General features: G+C 41.0%; 1 protein-coding gene across 1 annotated transcript; it reads right to left on the bottom strand.

The window, feature by feature from the left end:
* Positions 1–503: 503 nt before the first annotated feature.
* On the bottom strand, positions 504–24570 carry LOC126374743 (nose resistant to fluoxetine protein 6-like). Its single transcript, XM_050021485.1, has 13 exons — positions 24396–24570; positions 23377–23513; positions 14558–14764; positions 8953–9109; positions 7946–8063; positions 6319–6406; positions 5475–5641; positions 4481–4666; positions 3644–3823; positions 2870–3020; positions 2483–2666; positions 995–1137; positions 504–837 (listed from the first exon to the last, which is right to left on the bottom strand). The coding sequence occupies exons 1-13, from the start codon at positions 24475–24477 to the stop codon at positions 628–630; spliced, it is 2010 nt and encodes a 669-aa protein (XP_049877442.1). The 5' UTR covers positions 24478–24570; the 3' UTR covers positions 504–627.
* Between the last annotated feature and the right edge of the window lie 1647 nt (positions 24571–26217).

The following is a 26217-nucleotide window of genomic DNA, read 5'->3' as shown; positions in this document are numbered from 1 at the left end:
TTTGGTACCATGTCACATTAACTTTTTTGACAAATTGAACTGTAAGTCTCACTAAATATCAAAATATGTTAGTGCGACAGAGTCCTGAAGTGGGTACATTATATTGCTACCTTGTTACTGGCAATAAATTTATTTTATTCTTATTCTTTCTTGATGTTATTGTATTGTAGCTGTGACAAAGAATAAGGATTAATATTTACTACGTATAGAACGGCAACTCTCCGCTCCCCACCAGCTTCTGAGATAGGTTTACCTCACCTCCCTTTGGTCTTACTTCAGTCTTCAATCGTATGGGCGTCAGACTTCACACACAGTTGCGCGTGTACAGTCATGAGTAATATAATGTACTTTAATTAATTTTATTTAATTTACTTTAGTACTCTGTCGCACTAACATATTTGACATTTAGTGAGACTTACAGTTCAAAAAAGTTAATGTAACATGGTACCAAAGTGTATACATATTAATGCTCGTGACCGTACGATAACGTCAATGTGTAGTGTATAGATACTACACATTGTTTTACCTGTACAAAACGAGGTGTTTTGTATGAAGTCCGGGGTATGGCTGTTGCGTCCTCTTTTTTATAAATATTTTCTTTGTTTATATGCTACGATCTCTTATTTTTTAAACGTCATTTCGTCTCCGAATATGCGCGACTAAATCAAACACCTTCGGCGTGGGCGGCGCTGACCGCTGCGCAGGCGGCGGTCGGTCGGCGCGGCGCGGCGGCTGCGTCAGCGCACGCCACAGCTGCGTCGCTGGCAGCTCGATTAGTAACACCAGGGGGATTGATATCGCGTATGTTAGGGTGGAGGCGGTGACTAGGAGGACGATCTGTGGGGGAATTACAGTTTATAAAAACAAATTACTAACTTACAGGAAAGGCAAATGGAATTCTGCCTGACCCTAGTGAGTTAATCCTGAATGAGGGAAATCGTCGACCACGCCGGCGGGGTAGGCGCCAGGTAGGATGTACTTAATGTGCACGTACCAGTGAGAAGAGGTTCGGGTGGAAGAGCTGTGTGGTGGTGGCGAGCGTGAGCCTCAGCACTATGAAGTGGACGAGGAAGGCGCAGTAGGACAGCCGGCCCAGGGTGTGGAACCCGCGCCAGTCCAGCAGGGTGCGGAATGCCGCTGGAACACATAACATAGCATCACACCTGTATTTGTAGGCAGAGGTGTAGGTATAGGATATACGGTCACGAGCATTAATAGTATACACTTTGGTACCATGTCACATTAACTTTTTTGACAAATTGAACTGTAAGTCTCACTAAATGTCAAATATGTTAGTGCGACAGAGTCCTGAAGTGGGTACATTATATTGCTATGACTGTACATCCACTCCTCGCCAGCTAAGTCCCAAGAAATAGGGGCGAGCCTATTGCCATTCAGCAGGCCTCATACTGACATTCTGCGAAGGCGAACGTCCCTTTCGAAAGTGACGTTTTGCGAAAGGAACATTTTTCGAAAGGGACATTATGCGACGAAAGTATTTATACAATCCATAAGAACAATTGATACAATTAATATGATGATCTGTTTGGTGTTAGTGACATCGTAAGAAAATCTTTGAAGGATGATTCAGAATTTAATTCTGAGTAGTTAAAAAGTGAAATTTTCCGTCACAAGAGTATGGAACTGAAAATAATAAAAAAAACACTCAAATTTTCATGAATTTTGCGACGGAAAATTCCACTTCACCACTCAGGATCATGGTCTGAATCATCAGTGTTCGTTGCGACGTCGCTAACACCCTGTATAGTGTCCAGGAGGCACTTCTTTTCATAACTATAGTACAAGCCAATGCGAGAGCGGCAAGCTCTACCAGACGCTCTGCAAATGCAGTTAGCGCCAGCCTATTTCCATTAATCAGGCACAAACCCTGGAAATCACGTAACAATTAACTGTGATCCAAATATCAGTTCAAACTTATAAAGTGAAATTCAGTACTTCTTCTTCTTCTATCGTGTGGATTGTGAGGTGAATTACCAACCCCATCAACCCTGGTGTCAGGGTTATTACTGAGCCGCCATATGCCCCTGACATGACTCATGTAACGACTACGTACTTACATCTCAGTGCAGTATTGTTCAGTACTTATTAAATCTGACAAAAATTTTTTGACTACATCATCATCATCACCAGCCCATTAACGTCCCCACTGCTGGGGCACGGGCCTTCCCTATGGATGGATAGGGAGATCGGGCCATAAACCACCACGCGGGCCCAGTGCGGATTGGTGGTTATTAACGACTGCTAATGCAGCCGGGACCAACGGCTTAACGTGCCTTCCGAAGCACGGAGGAGCTCGAGATGAAATCTGACTACAATTGTACCTAAATCGCAGTGCTCTCTGGTTGTAGCAACATTTCTTACAGAAAATAATAAAATTATTATCAGACCGCGAACTTAGGCGTTATTATTAATAGTTCTCCCGTTATACAGATTCACAATTTAAAAAAAAAACGATACTTACATTGACACCGACTAACGCATCCCAGCATGAAGATGTTGAAGAATACAGCGACCAGGGTGCGGTCTAACGCGGCGTAGACAGGTGCTGCCCACGTTGGCGGTGCGTGGTCAGACAGGAACACCGTGCCGGCTAGCACTACGCACCCGCCCAGGGTGAGCGACGCGTGGAATAGGATCGTGAACCACTGTGGGACACGGTCAGGACAGTCACATTATGTCAGTGTGGTAGCGTGGTCAGATAGGAATACTATGCTTTGTTTAATGAAACCAATATGGTGCTAGCAAAGTGGAAACGAATCAGTGGACGGTGATGCCAAATCTAAACGCCAGGGAACACGGGGTATCTTGACCCCGTGGACCTGGAAGAAAACTAGTCCTGGAGGCGTACCTTGCTCTGGCTCAGCTTGATCCCTCGGACCTGAGTGTGGTGCAGGATGAAGGCGGTGGCTATACCTCCCACGTACCCTGACAGGTTCATCCAGCTCGGGATGTACACCAGCGACATCAGCTTCGAGTCCAGGAACATCGTGCGGAGCGCCCTGGAATGGGCAAATAACATCAGTAAGTAAGTAATAACCGGCACCAACGGCTTAACGTGCTTCGTCGCACCACATCGTCTTACTTTCGGACAATCAGGTGATTAACCTGTAATTTCCTAACCAAACTAGGGATCACAGAGTAATTTTTGTGATATGTTTACACCGGGAATCGAACCCCGAAACCTCTGGATCTGAGTCCAACGCTCAATCACTGGACCACGGAGTTTATTACGTAATACAGTGTTATCTTAATTATGGACAAAATAGTATTAGGAGCACAAAAATGAAGAGGTCCATGACATCCAAGTTATACATTACAACTCAGACGGTGACGTACTGGAATAGCATCTCTAAGTATCTAATGTGTTCTGAAATGTACCTACTAGGTACCCTCATCCTATTCTTCAAGCTCGCGTGATAGATAAGAACTGCGAATACTAGATCGGACGGACTTAGTTTGTCCAGGGACTCGACGTTTTCTCCGATTCTTCGCAAGTGGATGAACGTGCATTGTAAGGCTCCAATAGTTCACAGCACCGGAATCTCAGCGCGTCTGAACACCATCATGATTAGTTCCAATTGTTTTTTTAATTACCATGAGGTGCTAGCTAGTAGGTACTCACTCTGGCGACTGCGCAGTGATGATGGGAGACAGCTGGTGCCAATAGACTGTCACTCCCGCCGCCACTGCTGACGCTAGCACGAGGGTAGTCAGTACTGGGATCACGGCTCTTCTAAACCGCACCAAGAAGAGTAGGGTGAAGATGCCCAGGACGTGGAGTTGCATGTCGGCTGCTAAGTACCTGTGGGAAGGAAAACATTGTGAGTAAACGTGTAGATTATCGTTGATATCAGAACATGCCTCCGCGCCACAGCAACCGCGGCGCGAATTAGATCGAGGACTTTAAGCAATAAACGTGGGACGGTTATCCACGAAGATAGCATTCGCTGCGCCTATGAGTCGAAGATTATGGATGATTTTATGGGTGATTTCTGATTTCTCTTATATTTCGCATCGCGCGCGGCGCGGGTGCTGTGACGCGGGGGTTACAATAGCTTTCCATCTTCAACATCGTTAGCTTAATTTTAGACTATGAGTTTGTGATCGGTTTTCAGGATAGAAGTTGTCATAATTTAACGAATCAAAACCGCAGGGATTAGGATTGCAATGGATTATTTACTAGACAATTCGAGATGGGAGCTCTGCCTCAGTGTGGCGCGCTGGAGGAGATATTTTATTTATAATAAGCTCGTAATGTTATTTTTAGTTCGAAATGGTTGTTCTTTTGTTTTTAAGCACTTAACTACTCGTATTTGAAACTGACCGAGACAGGTTCCGGCTCAAAAAGACCTGCGGGTCAGAATTTTTCAATCTTTTCTACTTATTTGTGAATAAAATCGTATGACTATTTCAAAGAGTTCACATTAATCACCATATCAGTAAACATCCTACTACTCACCAGGTATGCCCCATACAGAGCTTGCCGAGTGGCAGATGGTTGTGCACGTACAGGAGGTGGTACCACCACCGCTCGGAGCAGTCCTCGGCCTCGCGCGCCACCAGCCACGTCCACTGCGGGCCTGAGCCCAGCAGTGGGAACCACGCGATCGTGAACCAGAGCGCGAACCCTGCGAGGGGGGTTATCCTGTCAGGAAGAGATAAATGATTTTAGGTGTTAATTGGCTAAAGAAAAATTACCTCGAAAGACTTGTCAAGAGGTGTGAATCCCGTTAGAGTTTTTCAGTTTTTTCACTTTGTGATATAATGAATATTCACTGTATGCTACCTTCATGTGTACTTACCTAATAATTTCTATTCCAACACGCCGTTCCATATTTAGATAGAAGGTAATTATGCCGACGTACTAGGCTTCCAAATTGACGCAGTTCATTAGTGAGATGATCTGACTCACTGACTGACATCGACTCCGGCTGACATTCATATTCATGGACGGCTGCAATCAGGAGCAGTGAGACACCGCATCCTGAGCATTCCACATAGACGCTAATGATATCCACAGAATTCCACCTACTACGATCCTGACTCCCCACTTTTGCTTCTTCCACTCACATCAAAGACTTCATGCATGCTCGCCGGTTTAGAGTAATATTGACCTGGCCTTTCTTTAAAACATCTTGGATCTGATCGCGTTGTGTACGCCTGATTGTATTTAAATATGTATGTGGCGGACCCAACTAGTTGGCCACCTAGTTCCGCTCACATACAACAGATGGCGCCACATTCAATAATGCAGTTTTCAAGCAGTCGTGAAACGCGATATCGAAGTTTACACAGCGCGACGCATATATACCTACAACTTCCAACACAACACTGTTGGATCGTCGATCTCTAGTCACACTACCAACTTGTGGCTAGCGGGGTACTATGCTATGTTCGGTACCCCGAAAAACATCCTTTGGCGGCAGCACACCCACGCCGCCAAATGTACAAACCTGACGTATCTGTTGAGTATGGAATTGAAGCATTTGATGAGGGTGATGGGGTTGTCGTCGGTGGTGATGAGCACGGCGTACGCGGTCAGGAAGCCTGACAGCGAGAAGAACGCCTGCAGCCACAGCGGGGAGTTCAGCACGGCCTGCCACCCGAACTGGTCGTACATCTAAGGCAAAGGACGGATACTGTGAGGACTAGGTCACCATTTGCTGATAAGATTCAGCTTTGATAACCCCAAGATTTGATAGATCTGCCAGACCAAGGGGACGTCCGTCAATACAGACCTGGGGGATTAAAAAGGCCACATCGAAAAATTCATTTGAAAAAGCAATATTGCAATTGTGTTTTTATGGCCTTTTAAACCCCTACGTGTTTGTGCATTGTGTCTCATTTTCGGGCACAATGCTTACTTTTATATCCGATAGAGCGAACTAGAAGAGAAATAGAAAGAAGGCAGACCTCAACTTTAGATGGGAGTAATAAATGCCAAGGAGAGGAGATTTGCCAGATAAGAATAGTATGTATCATCAGTATGTTACAAGAATAATCTCTCTCTCTCTATTTAAGAGCTGCGCTCTTGTCGGTGGAGTAACAACAACAACAATAACAAGAATAATACTTACCTGATATTCTAGTGAAGAGTTCAATGTTTTAAGATGATTTAACCAGACGGTTTGAATGAAGCCAAGTGCTTTGTGAAGTGTGGGTGACTGGTGCGAAAATCTTCTAACATGAGATGGTCAGGGTTATCATTGAGCCGCCAAAGGCCCCAAAGGTGCGAAAATGAAAATGTAGCATGATTTGGTTCACCGAAAAATTAAGAGATAATAAATTTGTGCTTACCTTCTCAATGTACTGAGGGTTGTCAACATATGAGTACAAACATATGAACATCACATGAGAGAATATCACACACTGCATCCCGAGAAATCTGTGAAATTAAACATATTCGGTACGTCTCTTTTTTAACTTGGGGACTTGGCAAGCTTTATTTCATGCACTGTACTAACACTGTAACCTTAAGGCTTATTGTGATCGCCTTATGCATTAGCGTCAAATTAGCAGGACCAATTGCTTAATATTGAAATTGCATATTGTTAGATCAGAAATAAAAAAAAGGAAAAGTGGCCCCGCCATTGTGATGCTAATCTTTATGCTAGTTCACGGTATTCGGTACTTGTACTAGGTCCATGATTTACCTGATTGTAAAGTTAAGATAAGGTCGATTCTCATATGATAAAAGTTGTCAAGCTGAAAAACAAGGTAACGACTAACCCAGAAGGGCTTCCCTAGGGATTATTTATTTATTTATTTATGTAATCGTTAACAATTTTTACATTATGTTCGACATTATACATCATCCATACTTAACATATTTAAAAATTATACATAAATCATCAAAAAATAAAAATAATCAGGCCTGTGCTCAGCAGTGGGACGTATATAGGCTATTATGTATGTTATGTATGTATGTACCTAAATCATGATAGTAATGAGAGATGTCAATCAACAGCCTCCGTGGTCTAGTGGTTAGAGCGTTAGGCTCACGATCTGGAGGTCCGGGTTCGATTCCCGATGGGGACATTGTCGAAATCACTTTGTGAGACTGTCCTTTGTTTGGTAAGGACTTTTCAGGCTTGAATCACCTGATTGTCCGAAAAAGTAAGATGATTCCGTGCTTCGGAGGGCACGTTAAGCCGTTGGTCCCGGCTATTAGCCGTAAAAAACACCTCCACCAACCCGCGGTGGAGCAGCGTGGTGGAGTATGCTCCATACCCCCTCCGGTTGATTGAGGGGAGGCCTGTGCCCAGCAGTGGGACGTATATAGGCAGTTTATGATATAATGAGAGATGTAGAAGAACAAAGTCAGAATGTATACATTTCATACAGCAAAGTGCCTTTGTAGGTATAGCGAGTGTGAAATATTTTGGCAAGTTCAATTTTGGTATGGACATAATAATTATTTCCGTCTTTGTTCTTCAAGATGTACCACTTCTAGCTATGATTGCATGTTTTTATTTCTTTTTTTTTTTGACGTGACTTATTGTAGATTTGCCGCAGATGGCATTAACTACTTGGCCGGACAAATGGGGAGCGCTGAAGGCAATCACCCGGTACAACGTTTAAGACAATAGGCCTGAAGGTGCCCAGTTGGGCGCGAACCTCGGCTCAGGGCGTCGTCTGAGAGGAAAAATAATTGAAAGAATTGATCAACCCTAGTGGGTTGATAGCGATAAGCGCTGATTGAGGGGAATCGTCGACCACGCCGGCGGGGTCATTATCGGGGTCCTGAAGTGTTTGGTGTCGCGAGCTGATTAACTGTCTCTATGGCTAGAGTAACCGGGTCGTTGGGATCATATATTACGTCCTTCGGACTATGATTACATTATTGCATGAGCCTACCACAAGAAACTATAGTAACTATGTATTTCCTGTATGATCGGGAAGTGGGATTCGAACGACCGCTCACCTGACCCCCTCCATGCATGCGACATCCTTCATCCGGTCATCGGAGCGCGGCTTGGAACGGTCGTAAGTCAGGATAGACCAGTTCTGCTTCAGAGAGAACGCCAGCAGATACTTGTTACCTGAAGGCATATTATGAACCTGCTATATCAACCTCCTGCCCGGAAATATATTATGCTGTTACAAGAGGAATATATCTAATATGTGTAAACTTCCCACCGCATTTACAAATATGACCAAAGCTGCTTTCAAAGTTAATTTGACAAAATGGTTGCTACAACATTGCTTTTATATTATTAATGAATTTCTAGATTATAAAACTAAACTTCGACATTGTTAATTAGAGTTGTATAATTATTTTACTTTATGATTGATTTGTATTATATAATTCTTATGTAATTGTAATTGTAACAGCATAAATTTGCATGCTTACTTGTAAGCTGAAAACACGGACTATTGTATACAATAACATCTGTAAATACTGTTTATATAATTCTTATGTAATTGTAACAGCATAAATTTGCATGCTTACTTGTAAGCTGAAAACACGGACTATTGTATACAATAACACCTGTAAATACTGTTTTCTGGCAAATAAATTATTCTATTCTATTCTATTGAGATACCATAAAAAACAAAACTAGTTAAGTTACTTATAAAAGTAACTAAGTACATGATCTTACAACACATCAGTCTCAACACGCTCATACTTAGTGCGAATCAATAAACTGTGTTAAGAATAAGAATACATTAATAAACATTTTTCTTTAAGAACTAGGTATCATCCCCCTAGCATTATCCAGTTTTCCACAGGGTCCGCCTACCTAATCTGAAGATTTGACAGGTCCAGTTTTTTACAGAAGCGACTGCCTGTCTGACTTTCCAACCCGCGAAGGGAAAAGCAGCCCAATACAGGTTTTACTACAGTTACATTTTTTTTGGGGAGTTTTTTTTGGGGCTTTCTACAGTTGTGGAGTTAAACCCCCCCCCCCCTCCCCCCTGTTCCCTTACCTTCAATAATAGCGCATTTGTCACACAACACGTGCAATCCCGTCGCCATGAAGACGAGCGCGATGATAACAATGCAAAACACAGCCAGCGCGCGCGCAGAGTTAGTCGGCGGCTGCGCATCCTTGACGGAGCACCAGCCCACTGACTGCACCTGTGCCTGTTGGAGTACACAAAATACATTAAGTATATCGAACGCATAATTGACTTAACACTGTTGACTCACCACCTTGATAAAAATTGAACACGACCTATGCGTCTTAAATTGAATGCATTCTTATCTATCATAAAGTTATTGTCTATGCCTCATATGATTCTATGTATTGTCTTTGCCTCTTTTTGTTCTCCTTTTGACGACATCGATATAACGTAACCGTTGTAATATTATATTTAATTTAATCCGGACGTATTATTATAATCAAACGTTAATTTAATTCGTGACATTGAAAGTGTGACTGTTTGCCTTCGTGGATGTTATTTGGGATACAATTTTGTGTGACATGTTTCTATTTCATCTTCATCATGTGTTTTATGAAAATACAATGGCGATGCTGGGCTTGAGATTCCGCTGAGTTTTATTGTCATCACCCTATTAAGTGCTGCGCCCTTCCTCTGCTCAATCTACTCTGCCAACAGGTTAAGTTGCCCAGGAAGAAGAAAAGACGACAATAAAAAAAAAAAGACACATTGGTAAGCGGTGAATTTATTGAACAATGGCCGAATCGCAAAACCGCATGGAGAATTGCAATGTGATCAGCGGAGGCTTCAGCTTTGAAAAATTAGACGGTGTTTCTAACTATGTCGCATGGAAGTTTGCCATTAAACACGCTTTAATATTGGAAAACTTATGGAATGCGGTCCTTGGTACTGAAACGGACGCATCGAAGGCGGCAAAAGCACTTGCACGGATATCATTAAGCATAAAACCCTCTCTTTATCAGCTACTACATGGAATTCAGACAGCTAAAGAAGCTTGGGAAAAGCTGGCAAATATTTATGAAGACAAAGGTTTGTTTAGACGAGTTAACTTACTCCGTCAACTTCATCGTGTGGACTACAGTAACTATGATTGCATGACCAAGTATATTGACACAGTATTCTCACTGGTGCAGCAGCTAGCGGACATCGGAAAAATCATTGAAGATGAAGAAATAGCAGAGATTCTATTATCTGGGCTCCCTCAGGACTTCGACACATTAGTATCGGCCTTGGAGACAGCTTCTCTTACTAACAATTTATCTTCAGAAGTAGTTCGTGCTCGATTAATTCAAGAAGAATATCGCAAGCTGCACACTGATAATCAGAAGAGCCAGAATAATTCATCTAGTGCATTATATGTGAAGAAAAAGGTTATATGTAACTACTGCAAGAAACCTGGACACATCAAGTCTCGTTGTTTTAAGTTGAAGCGGCAGAAACAAGAAAAAGCGAATGAAGAAAAGACTATATTTGCTTCTTCATATTACACAGCTGCTGATATAGACTTTATTGTGGACAGCGGTTCGAGTTCTCACATGTGCAATAATCAAGATTTGCTGGATAATATTAAGAAAAATAAAACAATTATTTCTTGTGCTCAAAAAGGATCAAAACTAGAGAGCTGTAGTATAGGAGACATGCATGTAAGTTCTGATGGTATTCATAAAACTTTGAATGATGTTATGTATGTTCCACATTTGTCTGAAAATTTAATTTCTGTGAGTAGATTATGTGAGAGGGGTATGATAGTAATTTTTGATAAAGATGGGTGTCATATTTATGAGAGTTGTCATATACAAGGAAAGCCTGTTATGTCTGCAGATCTATGTAAGGGTGTTTATAGAATGAACTGTACCTTTGCAAGGGAGCGTTCGATGGCTGTTCTACATCAAGTGCAGAAAGCACAGATCGCAAAGTTTGCTGGATCTAATTGTAGGGATGCTAATTTATGGCATAGAAGGTTAGGGCATCTTAGTCTCACAGGTATGTGTACACTTCGGGCACGTGCAGAACGTAATATATCTTTTCAGGACAATGAGAATAACTTAGGTGAGTGTATCGCCTGCCTGGAGGGGAAGCCGGTGGCCAAGGTTTTTTCCGAAGGGATCTTCTCATCGTGCCAGCCAGCCCTTGGAGTTGATACATAGTGATGTTTGTGGCCCTATGACGGAGACCAGCTGGAGTGATGCAAGGTATTTATTAACTCTTACTGATGATTATTCTAGAAAAAGCTTTGGTTATTTATTAAAGAAAAAGTCAGATGTTCTGACTTGCTTTAAGCACTTTAAGAATTTTGTAGAAAAGCAGACTGGTTTGCATATAAAATGCCTGCGTTCTGATAATGGGGGTGAATACTGTAATGACAGTTTTAAAAATTTCCTTGAAAATGAAGGAATATCTCACCAGTTAACTGTACCGTATTGTGCTCAACAAAATGGCGTGGCTGAACGCCTGAATAGGACTATTATGGAGAAGGCGAGATGCATGTTAATTCAGTCAGGTCTTGGTAACCGTTTCTGGGGTGAGGCTGTAATGACAGCAATATATTTAAAGAATAGGAGCCCCACTGTTGCATTAACGGGACAAGTACCTGAGGAGGTCTGGTCCCGGCATTCTGTTTGTCTCGGACACCTACGCGTTTTTGGTTGCATTGCCTATACATTGATTCCTGAGCCGACTCGTACAAGTAAATTAAACGCTAAGGCAAAGTTGTGCATATTTGTTGGTTATTCAGAAACCACAAAAGGCTATAGACTTATTGACCCATCTAATCCAAAGAGAGTAATATTGTCGCGGAATGTAAATTTTATTGAAGATAGATTTTATAAAGATTTAAAGGAGGATATAAATAAAAATTTTATTTGCAATGACAATTATAATTTTATTATTTCTGAATATAATAATAATGAATCAAATATTAATGTAATTGGTAATAATTTTAACTCAATTAATGAAGAAAATTTATATGAATTTTCAGATGCAGAATCGGGTGACATGTGTGTCGAGCGCAGCGGGACTACACCAGTCTCTGCTGAGCCCAAATCCTTAGCTAGGGAGCCGGAGGCGCAGCCGGTAACTTGCGAGGAAACGGTAGCTTCAGGGGAAGGTGCTACTCGTCCAGTGGACCCTGTGACCGTATGCGACCGCCCTGTGCGCTCCACACGTAGTAAACGACCTATAAGATACGGCGACTACGAAATTGGTATGTACGCCAGCTCTATATTTGATGAACCTCAAACATACGACGAGGCGATGGCATCGTCGAGCTCATCAGAGTGGCAAAAAGCGATGAAAGAGGAATATGATTCACTTGTTCATCATAAAGTATGGGAGATTGTAGATCGACCTGTAGATGCCAATATTATTAAATGTAAATGGGTATACAAAGTTAAACACGACACTTCGGGTAAATTTGACAAGTTTAAAGCTCGCTTGGTTGCTCGTGGCTTTAGTCAGAAGGAAGGCATAGATTATTCTGAAACATTCTCACCTGTGGTACGTCATTCGACAATGCGTATTCTGTTTTCATTAGCTAATCAGTTAGATATGTCTATTGAACACATAGATGTGACTACTGCATTTCTGAATGGTGACCTTCATGAAAGAATTTATATGGAGCAACCACAAGGTTTTGTCTGTGATGGAAGTAAGGTGTGTATGCTATTAAAAAGTCTATATGGTTTGAAACAGGCTAGTCGCATGTGGAACCAGAAGGTAAATGATTTATTGTTGAGAAATGGCTATATACAAAGTAAATGTGAGCCATGTGTGTATACAAGGAGAAATGAAAGGGATCTCACTATTATAGCTCTTTATGTTGACGATTTTTATATTTTTTCGACATGTAATACAAAAGATTTATTTGATTTATTGAACAGTCAATTTTGTATTAAACATCTTGGTTCACTTACTAGTTGTTTAGGCATGCGTGTAACTAGAAAGAATAATGTTTTAATCCTAGACCAATCAGAGTATATAAAGAAATTACTTACACGTTTTCATATGTTAGACTGTAAGCATATTGGCACACCTATGATAGCAAATTGTAATTTAGCTGATGCAGACAATGAACCTTTAGATGACAATGTTTATCAATTCAGGCAATTAATAGGCTGTCTAATGTATTTGTCAGTTTGTACAAGGCCTGACATATCTTTTAGTTGTAGTCAGCTGAGTCAGTATTTGACCAATTTTAATAAAAGTCACTGGGTGGCTGCTAAACGTGTGTTACGATATTTGGCAGGTACCATTCATTTGGGGCTTTGTTTTTATAAAAGTAATTGTATAAACTTAATTTCATATGCAGATGCTGACTGGGCAAATGATAAAAGTGATAGGAAATCATATACAGGCTTTGTTATCAAACTGGGTAACAGTATAGTTAGCTGGGAAGCTAGGAAGCAGCGGTGTGTTGCCTTATCCAGCACTGAGGCAGAATATTTAGCCATAAGTGATGTTGCGAAAGAGTTATGTTTTATTCAGAATTTCTTGTTAGAAATTATTGATAAACATATAGACACAGTTATCTATAATGATAATCAGAGCGCACATAAGTTGTTGTTGGCTAAGGAATATAGTCATAAGCGCACCAAGCACATAGACATACGTTATCATTTTGTGAAAGAGTATGTATCACGCCCTAATGTAACTATTAAATACTTACCAACTGATAAGATGACAGCTGATGTACTTACCAAACCATTATGTAATTACAAGCATCATTACTTTGTTGAAGAATTGAATTTAAAAATTTTTGATGTGTAATTAGCTTATTGTGTATGTTATATTATTGCATAAGTATTACTTGAAATAACTATTTTTCTTTATGCCTGTATTCTATATGTTATAGTTGATAAACATAGGTATGTTGATGGATGATAAGAATGAGGGGAAGTGATAAAAATTGAACACGACCTATGCGTCTTAAATTGAATGCATTCTTATCTATCATAAAGTTATTGTCTATGCCTCATATGATTCTATGTATTGTCTTTGCCTCTTTTTGTTCTCCTTTTGACGACATCGATATAACGTAACCGTTGTAATATTATATTTAATTTAATCCGGACGTATTATTATAATCAAACGTTAATTTAATTCGTGACATTGAAAGTGTGACTGTTTGCCTTCGTGGATGTTATTTGGGATACAATTTTGTGTGACATGTTTCTATTTCATCTTCATCATGTGTTTTATGAAAATACAATGGCGATGCTGGGCTTGAGATTCCGCTGAGTTTTATTGTCATCACCCTATTAAGTGCTGCGCCCTTCCTCTGCTCAATCTACTCTGCCAACACACCTAACATGTTGGTCTAACGTACGGTGAGTTGGGTACTCAGTTCATCTTACGGTGGATGTACCTCTGACTACCCCAATTGGGATATAGTCAGGAGCTTATGTTTTGAAGGCAAGGCCACATCGTCGCTATAGGCCCCGCTGTCGCTGTCATAAACCCCGCCGCGGAGAGTCAGCATACTCTTACACTGCTTCTTCTATCGTGTGGGTTGTGAGGTGGAGTACCAACCTCATCAACCCTGGTGTCAGGGTTACTTACCATGCCAGGGGCCTTTGGCGGCTTACACTGCTGTTACAAGTTGTTTAAATAGTAAGTGAGTTAAACTCAGTACCTGTAGCCCATATTTAGCGACGCTCTCGGAAACACAGAGCTGGGCGGCGTCCCGCCAGGCCCCGCCGTCGCTCGAGGCCCCGCTGTCGCTATAGGCCCCGCTGTCGCTAGAAGCCCCAGTGGTCTCATTGGCCCTGCACCGAGTGACGCACACGCCGCGGTGGATCAGCGTGCGATTGTAGTGCTTCACTGTCTGCTTTGAATACTCCTGCAACCATCACAATGCTGTGTACATAAACGTCCTATATACGTCCCACTGCTGGGCACAGGCCTCCCCTCAATCAACCGGAGGGGGTATGGAGCATACTCCACCACGCTGCTCCAATGCGGGTTGGTGGAGGTGTTTTTACGGCTAATAGCCGGGACCAACAGCTAAACGTGCCCTCCGAAGCATGGAATCATCTTACTTTATCGGACAATCAGGTGATTCAAGCCTGAAAAGTCCTTCCAAACAAAGGACAGTCTCACAAAGTGATTTCGACAACGTCCCTGTCGGGAATCGAACCCGGACCTCCAGATCGTGAGCCTAACGCTCTAAGCAATGCTGTGTACGTCAAATTAATTATCATATCAGCTCGTATACTTGATGATAATGTGTATTTAACTTACTACACCGCTCATAAGTATGTATTTTGCCATCGACGATCAAAACGTCACTTTACTATGAAACCGCAGATTTCTGTAACCCCGATACCGACCCCGCCGGGGCGTGTCGACGATTTCCCTCATTCAGAGCTTATCGGTATCGATAATTCTAGGGTCGATTAATTCTTACAACTATTCTTCCTCTTAGATAATGCCCTGAGCTGTTGTTTTAAACGTTGTACCGGGTGAGAGCCTTCAGCGTTCCCCATTTGTCCGGCCAAGTAGTTAATGCCATCTGCGGCAAATCTACAATAAGTAACGTCAAAATAATGATTTCTGTGTGAACAGGTGTTTTATGTGTAGCGGACCAAACTAGTTGGCCACCTACTTCCGCTCACATGCAACAGATGGCGCCACATTCAATAATGCAGTCTTCAAGCTGTCGTGAAACGCGGTATCGAAGTTGGCAAGACGCATATATACAACTTCCAACACAACACTGTTGGATCGTCGATCCCTAGTCACACTACTAACTTGTGGCTAGTGGGGTACTATGCTCTGTTCGGTACCCCGAAAACATCCTTTGGCGGCAGCACACCCTCGCCGCCAAATATGTCTTGCGTTGGATGTATCTCTGACGACTCCAATTTAGATACAGTTGTAAGCTTAGCTTATGTTATGGGTGCACGACAGCAACAGTTTCATCACATACGCATTCTATATCACATCCTATTGTTAGGATACTTAGTTAAGTAGGTAGGTACACCGTACAAATGAAATGGAAAAACTGCTTTACTAATAAAATGTTGGATAACATTGGCCATGGCAGTGAAATTGTAGTCTACGTAATGCTGAGTAATTCAGTATAGGGTTGTGTAACATTACGAAGTTGTTACCTTGTAACTGTAGAGTAACAGGGTTTCCAACTAGGTATATTACTTCCTGAATAAAGATTACACTTCACTTTTTTTAAATTAGGTATACTTATCGTAATTTTATTTTTTTAAATTAATACTTTGACAGTCCAGTGATCCATATACGGGTCATGATGAACTAGCTCCATACGTCCGTGACCAATATATGGGTCACTAAGAAACGACTTAGAGCGGGTGCTCCACTTATTATTTGCGTTTTTAACAGGACGTATAAACATTGAAGCAATATACGGGACTTACAAGGAAATCAAAACATTTTGTATGGGGACTGTCAACATGTTAAGTGTATCGTAACAACCTCCGTGGTCTAGTGATTAGAGCGTTAGGCTCACGATCTGGATGTCCGGGTTCGATTCCCAATGGGGACTTGTCGAAATAACTTTGTGAGACTATCCTATGTTTGGTAAGGACTTTACAGGCTTGAATCACCTGATTGTCTGAAAAAATAAGTTGATTCCGTGCTTCGGAGGGCACGTTAAGCCGTGAGTCCCGGCTATTAGCCGTAAAAATACCTCTGCCAACCCGCAGTGGAGCAGCGTGGTGGAGTATGCTCCATACCGCTCCGGTTGATTGAGGGGAGGCCTGTGTATAGCAGTGGGACGTATATAGGCTATTTGTGTTTATGTTGTGTATATCGTAATTGTAAATAGGATGGGCAGCGAGTCATCATCATCACTAATTTAAGAGTTCTTGTAGGTGTTGCATCCTCCATGCTACTTTTTTACGGAAAAATAGAGCAGTGGTTTCCTCTTGCCTTCTGCCCAGCAGCAGCGAGTACAAATTGTTAAAAGTAAACTTTTCACATGTATACTTATTGGGAATTTAAGAAAAATATTATAGGCACTGTAACTTTAGGGATCGGTTATCAACATAATTCCCGATCAATATTTCAGGGGCATTGGACGGCTCAATAGTAATCCTGACAGGGTTGATTAGATCGGTCATTGACCTTACAACCCACACGTGATATGAATACTATTGGAGTGGGCACTGCTACGAGTTGACTATGATGAAACATACTCATGCGCCATTTTTAGCTATTATAACATAACGACAGTGAACAAATAGGAGTCAAGGGCAGATTACGTCCAAAAATACTTCTATTTAGTAGACGTTTCAACACTAACTTGCATCAAAGCGATCACACGGCTGGTCTTAATCAACATATTGCTATACCTTTAATTGCCCAACAAGACACCAGACCGATAGATTACGTTCAATCGTTGCTTAAACTAATGTTACGCGAGAGACCTTCACCTGAGCTGCAAGTTATGCCTTGTTTACACCTAGTAACCAGTCAACTTGTTGTTTTAGTAAAGTGAATTTCTTTGTTTAGTTGTATGTTATATGTTGTGTGTGCTGGGTGAAGATCTCAACGGTTGCAGAGGCGAAGATGGGAGCCATCGGTACGGACGAATGCAGGACGGAAGGGGCAAGTCACAGGGACTGTAACCTAGAACCTGACAGAGGGCAGCAGTAACTGTCAGTACTATTCAGTGGCGGAGGACAGGAATCCTAGTATGGCTTTGTAAGAGGAGTAATAGGCTACTCTGGGCGCCATCCCACTTGCGTCAGACAGAATACTGCGGGGCGGAAGGCAAGAGGGAAACCACTGCCCTATTTTTCCCTAAAAAAGTAGCATGGAAAATGCTGCACCGACAAGAGCGTGGCTCTTAAATTGATGGTGATGAGTTGCATGTTACGGCCTCTGTGGTCCTGTGGTTGAGCGTTGGGTCACGATCCTGAGGTCTCGGGTTCGAATCCCGGAGAAGACATATCACAAAAATCACTTTGTGAGACCTGTTTTGGTCAGGATATTGCCGACTGATCACCCGATTGTCCGAAAGTAAGATAATTCGTGATTCGTAAGGCATGTTAAGCCGTTGGTCCCGGTTACTTACTTACTGATATAAGTACGTAGTCCCTATATAAGTCATGTCAGGGGCCTATGGCGGCTCAGTAAACCCTGATACCAGTTGATGAAGTTGGTAATCTACCACATAACCCACAGTACGATAGAAGTTGCAAGCTTGTCACTTAACAATAAAGTAGAGCGTCGAACTACTCGTATAGAATCTGTTACTAGGTTAAAGACCGTAGCGCTCCGCTTAGATAGGCTTAAGTAATAACAAAGATGTCGTAAGTATTTACTCTAAATATTACATTTCTTTAACGATTAGAACTATTTTTAGCTAACCAGTTAGTATATTATACCAGTTACTCGCATAATATACTAACATAACATAAACCATAAGCCGGAGGAAGTATAGAGCATACTCCACCACGCCGCTCCACTCCAGTGCAGACCAAATTTTGTTGTAAGTATCCAAAACTGACACTCGACATGTAAATCAAATACAAAAAAGGTGGTAAAATAATTGAAATAACAATGTTGTGATGTGTTCGGCGTACAAATATACTTACATAAAAAAAAAAGAAATGGTATATTGAAAATAACATTATTGAAAATTATACTTATTATTACAAAATTACAAAATTTTATGTAAAAAAATGTTCTTATGTTTTATTTATTGTATGTTTAATTTAATGTGTGTGTGTATTTTGTAACTTGCCTTATTTAGTAACAAGTCCACTTGTTTACTCGACTAAATCCTTGTCGTCAGTAAACAGGGCTCGAGAATTCACATAAAGATGCGTGGCACACTGTGACCAAGTTTCCGTAGATTTTGCCTAACCCGCTATTAACACACCTCGTTTGACCGCAATGTATCGTGACTACAAGTCTTTTCTTTCGAAAGAAAAGATTATAAATATTATTATACTAATAATTAAAATATATAATATTATTATTTATATTTTATTTCAATTTTTTTATTTTTTATTTAGATTAAGTTGATTATTTATTGATTATTGGTTTTAGTATTTAGTTCAAAGTGAGCTTTATTAATTTATTTAGTTTACAAATTAATCAAATGTTTCCGACATTATATTCTTTGTGATTGTTTTTAAATTTTGCTGCCTCAAGTCTGTCTTCTGTTCTTTGTAAGTATTCATTCAAAATTACTTACTAGGTATATTTTATGGAAGTCACATAAAAGTGTTTCACAAGCAGCGCTTTTCTCGCCATCTATAACCGTTCCGAAGCATTATACGTAGTTTATTGGTTAAAACGTTAGGGTCAAGATCTGGAGATCCGGGTTCGATTCCGGATGGGAATATTGTCGAAATCACTTAGTGAGACTGCCCTTTGTATGGTAAGGACTTTGCAGGCTTCAATCACCTGATTGTCTGAAAAATTAAGATGATTCCATGCTTTGGAGGACACGTTGAGGCTCTACCAACCCGCAGTGGAGCAGAGTGATGTTGTATGCTCCATACCCCCAGGGTTGATTGAGGGGAGGCCTGTGGCCAACAGTGAGATGTAATACTACTAGGAGATCGCTTTTTGGTAAAAGGCAGTCCCCACTTTATTTATTTAAAACAGTCAAAAGAAACATACAAATGAAAGAGACAGTAAGCTTATCTCTAAACAAAGAGATTTAACTAAATTTTGTATATTTTTTAATTTTGTAATAATGAGTAAGTACTATGAAGTGTGTATACTTATTTTTTTTTTCAATTGGAATAGTTATTTATAACTACAATAATTTGTTTATCTATTACCGCTTCATAAAGCTTCGTACTTGACCCCCTCGACCTCAGAGCGCACGGTGCAAGGTGGGACCAATCACTGCGCCTGCGCTTATGATGGGTAAACAATCATAACGTTCAATGTTACATGAGGTGTATGGCCTTTGTATTATATCATTGCTAATTGTGTGAGAAATTAACCTTTGGGAGTCGTGTGATGATGAGCAAGGTTAGAAGTACCTGCCGACACATATTTAAGGTGAACGCGCATGTAGACGCGCCGCAGGAGTCGCACGCGCCGATATGGTCGCATTTTACAATATATCTATTTATTTATCCATTTATTTATTATTTTTCCCAAGGCGTTATTAATATACAATGACCACAGACATGTCAGAGGTACATCCATCGCAAGATGAACTAAGTACCCAAGCTCACCGAGCTTTGAAATGAAATGAAATTTTATTGCAATAAATGTGGTAAGTATATCGATGGAAGTAAAGCTTATAGCGCTCAGCACATTTAGTCATGTTGTGACATACAATAATAACTAAGTACTTACATAAAGTACTGAAAAATATTACAAAAACACTTATCTATATAAAAAAAGAAAAAAAAAACCTATTTATAAACTGAAAAACTCTCTTAAGCTATAAAACTGCTTCCCCTTTAACCACTTTTTGAGTTGGGATCGAAACTTTAGATGGGGTAGCTCTTTAAATAGGGGACGGAATGGCGTTATATGTTCTCACACACATAGAATGCTAGCTTTAGCATAGCTTTCTGTGAGACCAACGTGATAGTTACTTAAATATTTTTATCTTATATTTTTATATTATTAATATGAAGAAAATAAGTAAGTACAATTCAATATTGATGTAGGTACAATTGAATGTCTGTTAGTTAATGCATTGTAAACATTAGTACCTAAGTTTATTGTCTGCCTACAGCATCTAGTAGCCTTGCCTAGTGTAATATTATAATATGTCGAGGGCATCCTTCTTTTTTTTAAAGATTATGGCCCGGAACCATGTGGGCATCAGTCTTCTATTTTCACACCACACTTCCACGAAAAATAACTGTTATTGCACCACTTTTATGTACAAAAAGCACCCTATATCCAAATCCATATATATATATATATATATATCTATAGAACACGTTCAGCTGCTTCTCTTCCCTGGCATGTCGTAAAAACCGACAGAGGGATTGTGTCCTCTAACATGATGGACTAATGTTATGGGCGATAGGCTGATCTCTTATCACCATAAGGTTCATCATATCCATCTTTGGACTTCGTATCAACAGTGGCTGCAACTTGTCTTTGATTACTCTGCCCACCCCATTAGGGTGTGAGTTTATGTATGTATGTATGTATATCTATATCCTATATCTATATGTATCCAAGCAAATAAAATGTTTCTATTCTATTCTATAGTGCTTTTTTAATGAAATGTATTAATCTCACCTTATAACATAACATCTCACCGTCTCTTCTTCTTATTGTGTGGGTTGTGAGGTGGAATACCAACCTCATCAACCCTGGTGTACGGGTTATTACTGAGCCGCCATAGGCCCCTGACATGGCTCATGTAACGACTACTTTATTACATCAGTAAGTAGTAACCGGGATCAACGGCTTAACGTGCCTTCCGAAGCACGGATCGTCTTACTTTCGGACAATCAGGTGATCAGCCTGTAATGTCCTAACCAAACTAGGGAACACAAAGTGATTTTTGTGATATGTGCCCACCGGAATTCGAACCCGGGCCCTCCGGATCGGAGGCCAACATTCAACCACTGCTCCACGAAGGCCGTTATCTCACCTTATAACATAATATACCATCATGCCTGTATCGCAAGAGGGATAGTCAGAGGTACATAGTATATACATCCACTCCTCGCATGTCATAAACGGCGACCCTATTGCCATTAACCGGGCAACAATTCTGGCAACTACGTGATATTAATTATCTATGATCTAAACATGAATTCAAATCAAACTTATAAAGTCGGATTGAATGGTTCATTCTGAATCATAGAATAGGCTAGTTTCCAACTAGTCAAATCAGTTACTTTGTACTAAACGTCTTTTTTTTTTGACGTGACTTATTGTTGATTTGCCGCAGATGGCATTAACTACTTGGCCGGACAAATGGGGAGCGCTGAAGGCTCTCACCCGGTACAACGTTTAAGACAACAGGCCTGAGGGTGCCCAGTTGGGCGCGAACCTCGGCTCAGGGCGTCGTCTGAGAGGAAAAATGTTTTAAAGAATTAATCGACCCTAGTGGGTCGATAGCGATAAGCGCTGAATGAGGGAAATCGTCGACCACGCCGGCGGGGTCGGTATCGGGGTCCTGAAGTGTTTGGTGTCGCGAGCTGATTGGCTGCCTCTATGGCTAGAGTAATCGGGTCGTCGGGATCGTATATTACGTCCTTCGGACGCCGATACTTTTCGTTTATGCTACCTTTACATCTGTCTTTATTTAGTAATCAGAATTTCATAATTTATCTTTGACCTTAGACCAGAAACACCCCGGACACTTCATACAAACAACCTCGTTTTACACAGACAGTACACATTGACATTATCGTACACGCGCGTCTGTGTGTGTGACGTCTGACGCCATACGTTTTAAGTCTAAACTATGTCCGAGGAGGTGAGGTAAACCTAGCTCTGACGCTGCGGGAGCGGAGAGTTGCCGTTCTATACGTAGTATTATTCCATATTCTATGCCCAGGAAACTAATAATTAAGGAACTAAAATATATTTAAGCATAAGCTCTCGTTGATGTCTTTTGTATGAAATAAATGTATGTATTTTTTATTTTGTAAATCTAATAATTCTAGGTCGTCTAGGTGTTAAATATTAGTCTTAGACTAGAAATACTTGTATTACACAATTTGCTAACACAATCCTGCACTAACTTTTGGACACATCTGGGTGAAGGTCTTATCTCTAAGACGTAAAAAAGGTTATTTTAGAAGATATGAATGCATGGGATTAACTGACTGGAAACCGATATTAGACAGCCAAATAACTGAATTGTATAACAGTATTTATGTTTTTTTTTTAAAGAACGTCTCACTCAAGTTGTGTTGGTAACCCGAACATGAAAATGACAACATTTAATTTTGTCGCGCAAGTTACTTCCGTTTTTTTTGTGCTCCATTGAACTATACGTACCGTTTGTAAACGTGGTTTTTAAATTTCTGCCTAAAGTTGACGTGTGTTCCATAAATTTTATGCCTGTCGATTCCCGTCCCTTTTCTTTTCGGTGGATAAGAAAATGACGGGTATAACTTAAAATAAATTACTGTGTCTGCAGGAATCAGGGCCTATGTATGGTTATTTTAAGCTGCTAACGTAATTCATCTCACCCATAGTGAATGAACTTCCACAGAGATGTGGGTTGAGGCTTCCTCTCTAAATATTAACAAAAAGTTCTAAGTTTAATTGTTTAGTAATTTTCTAAGTTTGTAATGTTCCTAAAACAATAGGCTTGAATCACCTGATTGTCCGAAAAAAGTAAGAGGTTTCCGTATTTCGGAGGGCACGTCAAGCCATTGGTCCAGGCTGTTAGCCGTAAAAACCATCTGCAACTATCCGCAGCGGAGCAGCGTGGTGGAGTATGCTCTATACCCCTTCCGGTTGATTGAGGGGAGGCCTGTGCCCAGCACTGTTTATGTGTTTTATTGTTTACGATACCTGTAACAGGTGCAGGAGTGGTGATGGTCCCTCGGCGGTGAGGGCGGCGTCCACGATGCAGTACACGTCCCCCGGGTGCTGGCACTGGTACCAGTCGCCTAGCGCGTACAGGGGGGGCAGGGACGCGAATGTAGTCTCTGGAATTACATTTTGTAAGCGTAACGGAGCTGCTGGGGCAAGCATGAAGTACTTACACATAATATATTATAGTAGGTACACTACACGTACACATACGTATAGAATTTTGTAATCATTTATTATTATTATTAAGTACTTTTATTTCAGATTGTACTCCATATTATTGTTAGTAAGAAAAAAGGCGCTTATAAACTATGTTAGTAAAGTAACACTAGGTAATATCTATTTTTCGTAGGCACCAGAATTAGGCATAATAAGTACCTTCATCCTGTACTACGATAGGGCAGTCAACCCTCTCGGTTAACGCGCTCAGGTATATGTTGTCGCTGCCCCGCACCCTGCGCCTCAGGGAGAAGATCCGCTTGCGCACTATGGTCTCAAAACTATCCGTGCGTGCAGCAAACATGCCAGATGCGCTGCAAAAGCGCGGCAGCCCCAACATTACCCTGCACGCGTTATTTCATTGGACGCGGAGAGCTCTGTATACCTTCTGAGTGTAATTGGTCCATAGGCTGCACGTGTACATTGACTGGCAATAAGCCTTGAACAACATTATTTTTACTTGTTTGGTACAGCGTGCGAACCTACGAGCCAGCATATTACACCTTACGGCCAGAGCCCTACGCTCCCTCTCTATGTCCGTATCATCTGACAAGGTGTCTGTGACCCAGTGCCCCAGGTACTACCCGTATCATTTGTGTTCCTTTACTAAATTAGATTCCACTGGGAAGCTTTTTTTTGACGTGACTTATTGGAGATGGTTACTTATTGGTAGGTACTTTGCCGGTCAAATGAGGGCTCTGGCTGGCTGGCTCCGGCGCTGCTGAGGGCTCTCATCATGACAACAGGCTTAAATATCATGAAATATATTTCATACTTACCATTTAATTCAATAAGGCTTCCATATGACGTAGTCCACGTGTGGGCAACAAATATTGTTAACACTAAGTTTATTGACTTCATTTTGTACAACAATGTTTTTTTCACTTATTTATGACCTTTTTCTGTATTTATTTTCAATTTCTTACCTAACGTTAAAAAATAAAGAGAGAGAGACCTAACGTTAGCTAATAAACAACATTTGTTTAAAAAAAATGTTAATTTAAAAGTTTTAAAGATTTGTTTTATTGATTTATGAATCACAACAACAACCTATTACTTACTTAAACTTTTTCGAACCATATTACACATATTATACTTAGGTATTTATTAAAAATATAAATCGATCTTCTGTTATTATTTTATTTAGTTTCGGTCACGTATAGATCACATTTACTTATTAAAAATGTCTTCCTTCGTTTTTAATTTATTTTCATTTTAAATCGGTTTTTTTTTATTTTTATTTTAACCGGAACCCTCAGTTCTTCAGATTAGGTAACCGGACACTGTGAAAACGGGATAACGCTAGCGAGATGATTTTATTTTTTAAAAATTACGTTGTTCTATTATCTGTGTAACCCAATTGATAGTTGTGAGGTTGTATTTGTTTTTTTTTTTCTAATATTAGAATCGGCGATAGGTCGCGTCGTCCGCGGTAAGTACACTGCACTGATACCCCCGATGTGGTACAACGCACAACATATTGCCGCAACACCGAAGGTCGCCCGCCTCTCGCTGCTGACATAGCCCATGTTTCAACAGCATTTCTATTGATGACCACTTTGCATATTGCCCACTTGTCGAGCTGCGGAAAAGTGAACATCCTAGTTTTGTCATATAAGTGTCTTATTTAACTGTTGTACATACATACATACATAATCATCATCATCAACCAGCTCATTAACGTCCCCACTGCTGGGGCAGGGGCCTTCCCTATGGATGGATAGGGAGATCGGGCCTTAAACCACCACGCGGGCCCAGTGCGGATTGGTGTTTATTAACGACTGCTGATGCAGCCCGGACCAACGGCTTAACGTGCCTTCCGAAGCACGGAGGAGCTCGAGATGAAAACTTTTTTTTTGTCACACATCCTATGACCGGCCTTTGCGAAAGTTGCTTAACTTCAACAATCGCAGACTGAACGCGTTTACTGCTGCGCCACCGAGCTCCTCATACATAAACTCACGCCTATTTCCCACCAGGGTAAGCAGAGACTATAGAATTCCATTTGCTTCGATCCTGACACACTTCTCTTGCTTCCTCCACATTAATCAATCGCTTCATACACGCACGTCGGTTCAGAGTCAATCGTAGTAAACCTTTTCTAAGGACATCTCCAATTTGGTCAATGTAAGTTCTTCTAGGTCTTCCTCTGCCAGACCTACCATCAACTTTCGCTTTATATACCGCTTTCGCAGTTCTATTATCCTTCATCCGCTCTACGTGTCCAAACCAGCCTAACATTCCCTTCTCAATCTTAGTCACTATATCGTCTTTTACACCACATCTGTGTCTTATCACACTGTTTCTCACTCTATCACTCAACTTACCACCGCAGATGCTACGCAAACACTGTTGTAGACCTGTTATTTTGACATCTCGAATTCAACAGTCTTAGCTTTCGTGGTCTGATGGTTAGAGCGTCGACGTCCGGCGGCGACGTCCAGATACAAGTTAGATAATAGTTAGGTTATTACGAAGTCCAGGTTCGACCCCCGATGGCGACCCTATACGGATGAAACATTACGCATTTAGGCGTTTTTAATAAAAAAAATAGTTTATTAAAAAATAATCCTTTTTTGACGCTGTGAATTGAGAACTGCG

Source organism: Pectinophora gossypiella, chromosome 17 (genome assembly GCF_024362695.1).
Source record: "Pectinophora gossypiella chromosome 17, ilPecGoss1.1, whole genome shotgun sequence".
Classification (NCBI taxonomy): domain Eukaryota; kingdom Metazoa; phylum Arthropoda; class Insecta; order Lepidoptera; family Gelechiidae; genus Pectinophora; species Pectinophora gossypiella.
This window is presented reverse-complemented; position numbering and strand designations above follow the sequence as displayed.